At 43.6% G+C, this 9,798-nt stretch overlaps 1 protein-coding gene across 1 annotated transcript in view; it reads right to left on the bottom strand.

The window, feature by feature from the left end:
• LOC311117957 (lisH domain-containing protein ARMC9-like) overlaps nucleotides 1-9,032 on the bottom strand; it is a gene marked incomplete at both ends in the record, with an annotated part of 40,671 nt that extends 31,639 nt beyond the window's left edge. The window contains 4 exons of the mRNA XM_084192845.1: nucleotides 5,186-5,262; nucleotides 7,202-7,341; nucleotides 8,149-8,272; nucleotides 8,978-9,032. Of these exons, the coding sequence (XP_084048971.1) occupies nucleotides 5,186-5,262; nucleotides 7,202-7,341; nucleotides 8,149-8,272; nucleotides 8,978-9,032 (396 nt within the window). The remainder of the gene's footprint in view (nucleotides 1-5,185; nucleotides 5,263-7,201; nucleotides 7,342-8,148; nucleotides 8,273-8,977) is intronic.
• Between the last annotated feature and the right edge of the window lie 766 nt (nucleotides 9,033-9,798).

The following is a 9,798-nucleotide window of genomic DNA, read 5'->3' as shown; positions in this document are numbered from 1 at the left end:
CTATGGGGTTGAGATCTGGAGACTGGCTAGGCCACTCCAGGACCTTGAAATGCTTCTTACGAAGCCACTCCTTCATTGCCCGGGCGGTGTGTTTAGGATCATTGTCATGCTGAAAGACCCAGCCACGTTTCATCTTCAATGCCCTTGCTGATGGAAGGAGGTTTTCACTCAAAATCTCACGATACATGGCCCCATTCATTCTTTCCTTTACACGGATCAGTCGTCCTGGTCCCTTTGCAGAAAAACAGCCCAAAAGCATGATGTTTCCACCCCCATGCTTCACAGTAGGTATGGTGTTCTTTGGATGCATCTCCGCATTCTTTGTCCTCCAAACACGACGAGTTGAGTTTTTACCAAAAAGTTATATTTTGGTTTCATCTGACCATATGACATTCCCCCAATCCTCTTCTGGATCATCCAAATGCACTCTAGCAAACTTCAGACGGGCCTGGACATGTACTGGCTTAAGCAGGGGGACACATCTGGCACTGCAGGATTTGAGTCCCTGGCGGCGTAGTGTGTTACTGATGGTAGGCTTTGTTACTTTGGTCCCGGCTCTCTGCAGGTCATTCACTAGGTCCCCCCGTGTGGTTCTGGGATTTTTGCTCACCGTTCTTGTGATCATTTTGACCCCACGGGGTGAGATCTTGCGTGGAGCCCCAGATCGAGGGAGATTATCAGTGGTCTTGTATGTCTTCCATTTCCTAATAATTGCTCCCACAGTTGATTTCTTCAAACCAAGCTCCTTACCTATTGCAGATTCAGTCTTCCCAGCCTGGTGCAGGTCTACAATTTTGTTTCTGGTGTCCTTTGACAGCTCTTTGGTCTTGGCCATAGTGGAGTTTGGAGTGTGACTGTTTGAGGTTGTGGACAGGTGTCTTTTATACTGATAACAAGTTCAAACAGGTGCCATTAATACAGGTAACAAGTGGAGGACAGAGGAGCCTCTTAAAGAAGAAGTTACAGGTCTGTGAGAGCCAGAAATCTTGCTTGTTTGTAGGTGACCAAATACTTATTTTCCACCATAATTTGCAAATAAATTCATTAAAAATCCTACAATGTGATTTTCTGGAAAAAAGATTCTCAATTTGTCTGTCATAGTTGACGTGTACCTATGATGAAAATTACAGGCCTCTCTCATCTTTTTAAGTGGGAGAACTTGCACAATTGGTAGCTGACTAAATACTTTTTTTCCCCACTGTATATACACAGCAGTCCCGATAACAGATCGGCATTTGACCATCAGGTATTCCAAGACGGGTGAACAATAGACTTCCGCTGCGCTGGAGTCAGCACACCATTTGCTGTTGATGACGAGGCATACCCCCTTTCCCTTCTCAATTTCCATCAATGCAATGTCCTGTCTGCTCAGGTGAATGGAGAACCTATAAAGTTGGATAGCCATGGGGGGTACAGCCATGGGGGGGGGGGGGGGGGGGGGTATCTTGTCCGAAAGCCATGTTTCAGAAAAGCAGAGAATACTGCAGTTACGAGAGTTCCGTTGATAACAAAATCTGCGATCGGAGGTCTTCCATCTTATTATCAAGAGACTGTAGAATGGAGGGAAGAGGTGGCCGGTTTTCCCTTTGCCTTAATCCTGCCTCTTTTTCACCGGCATTTCCTCTTGGGTATCTCAAACAGCTCAGGGCAAGTTGAAGCCGGAATTGAGGTTAGTAACTGCCGATCTGATGTTCAAAAGTTCTTGTCGATCATAATAATTATAGCGGATACATTTTGTGCAAAAAAAAGTAAAGATAAATGCCAAAAAATTATCAGAAAATAGCAAAGTTGGGTCAGAGTTCGCAAGACCGCAGCCATACAGTAGGCTTGGGCGGTAGGTCATATAAACCGTATATATTCCCGAGGTATTTGGAACTGGCCACAGGATGGTTTTTTCAATACCATCAATTTAGTTTACGTTTTTCAATAAATTTTTATATTTGTAGCTTCTTTTTAAGTAAATATCTGCAGTTAACTTGTGCAATATATTAGAAGAAAAAGCAGATCGCGCTCTCATTTCACCTGTCACATTATGAAGCTTACCATAGTTCCCAAGAACAGTTGAGCCAGTCACGCGTTTGTCAGGAGAAAGCGGGAGCAGGCGAGTCCAGCTGTGTGTTGACAGGGGTCGCGTTTTATATTGAAAGTCAACAGTGTTTTTTTTTTGGGCTTCAACAGAGCGATCAGGGACGTGCAACTATAGTTTTCCTTCACAGAAAATACATTAATGCAACACATTTGGCAGAAGATAACTTAATTTTCATCCTGATGACAACAGAAGTGCAACGCTATTTGGCTGGCAGCCACACAAGGAAATAAGCCTAAAGAATGAAGAAGCAACGTCTTTTTTTGCCAAAACGATGCATGGCCATCATATTTCTAATGTTTATCATAGAAAGAATGCAGCCAGCTACATTTCCTAATGTTTTGCTTGTGGTTAATCTTGCATTTTACATGAGAAAAATAGTCTGGCTACACCTAGAAAAATTTGTGGAAAATGAAGAATTCTGCGTTAACGCAACACCATAAGTTTAACTTGCTAGTTATCTAAGTAAGTTACTGAATTAACAAGGTGACGGGGCATCATATTGTATAAGCTTTCTGCCGTGTTTGACAAGTCAAAGCCCTTTGGATGAGTTATCTGTCCAGCTGCCACTAGTATATTTAGATTTCCTTGCGTTTTTTTCGCACTCAGTTCTCCAAGCGGAGCAGGCAGGCCCGTTGCCCTAGCGACTCCAGACTCCACACAGACACAGTGAGTAACCACGCACCTTCAGAGCCAGTATTGATCTTGCTTCAGACAAGCATGCGTCAAAACTTTGTTCATTTGCACGTCTCTCGTTCACATTCGCTTGGAAATGTCCGAACTCACTAAAAATGACATTCGGTAGCTCCTACCTACACTACCGTTCAAAAGTTTGGGGTCACTTAAAAATGTCCTTGTTTTCCATGAAAACATACATGAAATTAGTTTGAATAGGAAATATAGCAAAATGAATAGGAAATGTAGTCATTGACAAGGTTAGAAATAATGATTTTTAATTGAAATAATAATTGTGTCCTTCAAACGTTACTATTGTTAAAGAATCCTCCATTTGCAGCAATTACAGCCTTGCAGACCTTTGGCATTCTAGTTGTCAATTTGTTGAGGTAATCTGAAGAGATTTCACCCCATGCTTCCTGAAGCACCTCCCACAAATTGGATTGGCTTGATGGGCACTTCTTACGGTCAAGCTGCTCCCACAACAGCTCAATAGGGTTGAGATCCGGTGACTGTGCTAGCTACTCCATTATAGACAGAATACCAGCTGACTGATTCTTCCCTAAATAGTTCTTGCATAGTTTGGAGCTGTGCTTTGGGTCATTGTCCTGTTGTAGGAGGAAATTGGTTCCAATCAAGCGTCGTCCACAGGGTACGGCATGGCGTTGGAAAATGGAGTGATAGCCTTCCTTCTTCAAGATCCCTTTTACCCTGTACAGATCTTCCACTTTACCACCACCAAAGCACCCACAGACCATCACATTGCCTCCACCATGCTTGACAGATGGCATTAAGCACTCCTCCAGCATCTTTTCATTTGGTCTGCGTCTCACAAATGTTCTTCTTTGTGATCCGAACACCTCAAACTTCGATTCGTCTGTCCATAACACTTTTTTCCAATATTCCTCTGTCCAGTGTCTGTGTTCTTTTGCCCATCTTAATCTTTTATTTTTATTGGCCAGTCTGAGATATGGCTTTTTCTTTGCAACTCTGCCTAGAAGGTCAGCATCCCCGAGTTGCCTCTTCACTGTTGACGTTGAGACTAGTGTTTTGCGGGTACTATTTAATGAAGCTGCCAGTTGAGGACTTGTGAGGCGTCTGTTTCTCAAACTAGACACTATAATGTATTTGTCCTCTTGCTCAGTTGTGCACTGGGGCCTCCCACTCCTCTTTCTATTCTGGTTAGAGACAGTTTGCGCTGTTCTGTGAAGGGAGTAGTACACAGCGTTGTACGAGATCTTGGAATAGCCTTCATTTCTCAGAACAAGAATAGACTGACGAGTTTCAGAAGAAAGTTATGTGTTTCTGGCCATTTTGAGCCTGTAATCGAACCCACAATTGCTGATGCTCCAGATACTCAACTAGTCTCAAGAAGGCCAGTTGTATTGCTTCTATAATCAGCACAACAGTTTTCAGCTGTGTTAACATAATTGCAAAAGTTTTTTAAAAACTTGGATTAGCAAACACAACGTGCCATTGGAACACAGGACTGATGGTTGCTATAATGGGCCTCTGTACGCCTGTGTAGATATTCCATTTAAAAAAATCAGCCGTTTCCAGCTACAATAGCCATTTACAACATTAACAATGTCTACACTGTATTTCTGATCAATTTGATGTTATTATAATGGACAAAAAAAAAAAAAATCTTTCGAAAACAAGGACATTTCTAAGTGACCACAAACTTTTGAACGGTAGTGTATATATGTATAACTTTATGAGCTGGACTGTCTGTCTTTGCAATTCGTTCATATTTAGCTAGCACCCTCCAGGGAAATTCTAATTGCTCCTGTAAGTCGCTCTGGATAAGAGCGTCTGCTAAATGACTAAAATGTAAATGTAAATGAAATTCAATATTACTTGTGCTAATTTTGTTAGCATACTGGTAACAGACGTGAGAAATGAAGAATTCTGCATTAACGCAACCCCTAAATTGAACTTGCTACTTTCTAAGTAAGTTACTGAAAAATAAGGTATTTTTGGCACCGGTTTTTTTTAAAAATTTATTTCACCTTTATTTAACCAGGTAAACCAGTTGAGAACAAGTTCTAAGTACTAAGTACTAAGTATTAAGCCGGTAATACCGTAAATCCCTGGATGAGAGAAGGACGGTTTGGCGATATGAAAATCCGGATACCGCCCAACCCTACCATACAGTACAGCGCCAGCAAGCAAATGTGCCTAGTGATCAGCTGGGACTGTTCTCAGTGTCTTGGTGCGGATTAACCTCTGTGTGTGTGTGTGTGTGTGTGTGTGTGTGTGTGTGTGTGTGTGTCTGTGTGAGTGATTTGTGTTCATTCACAACTGCAGTTGTCTGTCTATGTGTGTGGGTGTGTGAGAGTTGTGTGTATAACTGCATGTGTGTGTGTGTGTCCATGAGAATGTGTGTGTGTGTGTGTGTGTGTGTGTGTGTGTGTGTGTTACCTCGTGGTTCTCGTGTCCCAGTAGGTCAGTCAGAACCTTCAGCACGTGTTTAGGGTTCTCAGAACACTTCCTCTTTCCTGGAACAAGAAGACAAGTCATCATGACAGAGATACGGGTTAGGGTTAGATACGGGTCTGACAGAACAAGGATAGTCATCATTACAGAGATAAGGGTTAGGGTTAGATAGGGGTCTGACAGAACAAGGATAGTCATCATTACAGAGATATGGTTTAGGGTTAGATACGGGTCTGACAGAACAAGACGCTTTCATTCTGCTCTCTCCATCTAACTCAATTTGATTTGAATCAATCCCTTACAGTGACATCAATGGGCATTTAACACAAGACCCAGGGCTGGAAGTCTATACAAGGGACAAAAAGATGAGTAGTGAGTGGAAGCATAAGGTCCTGTGTGGCTCAGTTGGTAGAGCATGGCTCCTGCAACGCCAAGGGTAGTGGGTTTGATTTCCGCTGGGGCCACCCATAGTATGGGTCCCATACAAAAAAAATGAATGCACGCATAACTTTAAATGTCTTTGGATAAAATCGTCTGCTAAATGGCAGATAATATTATGTATATTGTCATAGGTATTTTGAGATCTAACTAGGTAACTCGTTCTAATTCTGTGGGCAGAGGGAAGGGATCACTGCCACCACCTAACTCTCTAGCCAAGGTGCATGAATTAAAGAGATTCTCCAGTACTTTTGTATACATTTTACCCAGTAGTTCTGAGCCAAAAGTGGTCCCAGAAAATTGCGTACCAATATGATGTGCAGCTTGCTAGCTGTCACTCAAATGGTGAGGGGCTGAAGCTCATTGGCTGGAACTCAAATTGCTAGGAACTCATTGGCTGGCCCACATGGGGGAAAATGTTAGGCACAATGGCACAGCTTCCATAAAAACAGGGATTTCAAACTAGGGATTTCATGGCTGATTGACGTATTAACAGTAATTCTGCTGATATATTATGAATGTATGGACTACACATTGACACATCCAGCACAAAGCGGGAGGTTTAAAAAAACACTTAGCAGTCGCCAAAGTTCCGGACCATGTCTTTAAGGAGCAAACTGAAGTGAAGAGGAATTTCAGCAACTCTTGGAAGACAGTGGAAGTTGATACAATTCTTATAAAGATGCTGAATTTCCACTTCACTTCAGACAACTGATGAGGACTCTGTTAGCGTCCCCTGTATAGGTGGTGTGGGAGCCCAGTCCAAAATACTTTTGCTTCTATTGGTTTCAATTGACGGCCTGTATGTTGTTTCGGGGGCTTTTGCGCTGCGGCTGGAAAATAATCTGAGGGAAACGTAGCCTGGTCCCAGATCTATTTTTGTTGTACAGACAACTCGTAAATGTAAAAATGTAAATGTAACTCCTTTTGCCACTGTCATTTTAAGAGTTGGCAAGATGACACAAACAGATCTGGGACCAGGCTATTGAACTATGCCATCAGGTGGAGAGTGTACCAGGCTATTGAACTATGCCATCAGGTGGGTGTCGTACTAGGTGGGGGAGTGTACCAGGTAAGGGTGGTACCAGGTGGAGAGTGTACCTGGTATGGGTGGTACCAGGTGGAGAGTGTACCTGGTATGGGTGGTACCAGGTGGAGAGTGTACCTGGTATGGGTGGTACCAGGTGGAGAGTGTACCTGGTAGGGTGGTACCAGGTGGAGAGTGTACCTGGTATGGGTGGTACCAGGTGGAGAGTGTACCTGGTATGGGTGGTACCAGGTGGAGAGTGTACCTGGTATGGGTGGTACCAGGTGGAGAGTGTACCTGGTATGGGTGGTACCAGGTGGAGAGTGCACCAGGTATGGGTGGTACCAGGTGGAGAGTGCACCAGGTATGGGTGGTACCAGGTGGAGAGTGTACCTGGTATGGGTGGTACCAGGTGGAGAGTGTACCTGGTATGGGTGGTACCAGGTGGAGAGTGTACCTGGTATGGGTGGTACCGGGTGGAGAGTGCACCAGGTATGGGTGGTACCAGGTGAGGAATCTACCTGGGGTTTGTATACCTTTGTTGCGTAGACATAGATTCATGAGCAGGGCCACAGCGTACTCCAGAGTGTAGTCAGACAGACAGTCAGAGTCCTGTAGCTCGTCTACCAGCCAGTCAATCAGACCATCCTCTATCATGGCTGACTGCTGGCTCCGCCTAGAGCACACACACACACACACACCAACACACAGACACACACACAGACACATAGACACACACACACACACCCACACAGACACAGACACAGACACACCAAAACACATACAGACAAATGCATACACACTCACACGAATGCGAATAGACACACACATACACACACACACACACACACACAGATGCGCACAACCACCCACACACACACACACACGTTAGCGTATACACACCGAAACACACACAGACAAATGCATACACACCGAAACACACACAGACAAATGAATACACACTCACACGAATGCGAATACACACACACACACACACACACACCACGTTCGCACGCACACACATTGATATGTACACCAAACCCATTCATTCACGTGTTCACACAAACAGACGCTCATATGCAGACGCACAGAAACAAGCAAACACAGAGAAACAAAGCCTACAGGGTTAGGCTCAGACATCACTAGGTGTTGCAAATATTTGCCTTTATACGCTTGTGTTTCAAATCAATAGTTTTTCTGAACAACAAACAAAGAAGTGGTGACACTGGCATATCTAATTCTCTAGTCCACTCTACTAGGGCTGATTGTGGATACAGTTAACCCCTCACAATGTGCTACACAGCGGTAGGGCTGATTGTGGATACAGTTAACCCCTCACAATGTGCTACAGGGCGGTAGGGCTGATTGTGGATGTATGCGAGGAAGTGTGTGTGCGTGTGCATGCGAGGAAGTGTGTGTGTGTATGCGCTTATGTCAGGAAGTGAGTGAGTGGGAGTGTGTGTGTGTGTGTGTGTGTGTGTACCTGAGGCTGAGTTTCTGCAGGGCTCCCAGGACATTCTCTCTGCTCACAGAGTCCTTCTCCTCTATCCTTAGAGACTCAATGAGCAGCCTCAACAAAGAGGGGACCTGGGACAGGTACACACGACCTGGAACCACACACACACACACACACACACACACACACACACAACACAACCAGGGGTCACCACCATCGACTAAGGAATATAGCCTGAAATACCTGCTCCAAAATCACCATTGGCCTCATGGTGAAATACCTGAGCAGTTTCCTTCTTCTCCGGCTACTGAGTTAGGAAGGATGCCTGTATGTTTGTAGTGACTGGGTGTACACATCTGCCAATCGGTGCCCTTCTTTACTAGACATTGAAAAACCACCCGGGTCTTTGTGGTTGAATCTGTGCTTGAAATTCACTGCTCGACTGATGGACCTTACAGATAATTCTATGTGTAAGGTACAGAGATGGGGTAGTCATTCAAAAATCATGTTAACCCTTATTATTGAACACGGAATGAGTCCATGCAACTTATTATGTGATTTGTTAAGCAAACTTTTACTCCTGAACTTATTTAGGCTTGCCATAACACAGGGGTTGAATACTTATTGACACAAAACATTTCAGCTTTTCATTTTTTATTAATTTTCAAAACAATTCTACAATTAAAATTCCACTTTTACATTATGGGGTATGGTGTGTAGATCAGTGACACAAAATCTCAATGTAATACATTTTAAATTCAGGCTGTAACATAACAAAATTAGGAAAAAGTCAAGGGATGTGAATACTTTCTGAGGGCACTGTATACTACAACACATTAAATAACATATGACTTACCCTCTGGGAGGGATGCGAAAGCGTTGATGAGACGAGCCATGTACTGCCTGACCATCCCGTTCTTCGACCTCATCAAAAGGAGCACAGTTTTCTGCAAAACATATTCCAAGGCAGTGTAACGGACAACGTATGTTTTACCATTTCATACGCAAGTTACTGAACACAGTCTAACATGTATTGTTGATCAATTTCCCATCAAAAGAGACAACCCAGAAACTTGGTTGGTGCGTAAAACCCACAAATTCAGTTGTATCTGGTAGGAAAACATGGCTTTTTGGTCTGGTAACATTCTAGGATTTCAGTTGTATTTAATTTGTATGTACAAAGTTAAATCAAATCTTCACTAGTCACCATGGAATAACTATTTTGTTTGATCTATATGAAACAATGAAAGTGCTTGGTAGGCCAACATTTGGTCATGTTCACTGAAGACAATTTCAACTGTCAAAGTCAAATCATTTCCCTAAAATATGACTGTAGCTCAGTTGGTAGAGCATGGCACTTGCAACGTCAGGGTTGTGGGTTCGATCCCCACGGGGGGCCAGTATGACAAATGTACGCACTCACTAACTATATGTCGCTCTGGATAAGAGCGTCTGCTAAATGACTAAAATGTAAAATGTAAAAATGTTCCATTCATATCTGGGCTACGAGCCAAAGTCTCAAGCCAGCCACTGCACAAACCTACCCTCATCACACGACATTGGAGCAGGCCAGGGGAGAACCACCTCCCCTTTCTCATTGAAGCAATGGAAGTTCAAGGCCGACCACGGTACCGCAGGCATTGTTAGCAGAAAACAGGATCTCCCATTATAGTGAAT

Source organism: Coregonus lavaretus (genome assembly GCF_964263955.1).
Source record: "Coregonus lavaretus genome assembly, contig: HAP1_SCAFFOLD_4762, whole genome shotgun sequence".
Lineage (NCBI taxonomy): Eukaryota > Metazoa > Chordata > Actinopteri > Salmoniformes > Salmonidae > Coregonus > Coregonus lavaretus.
The sequence above is the reverse complement of the archived record's forward strand: the minus strand, read 5'-3'. Positions and strand labels throughout refer to the sequence as shown.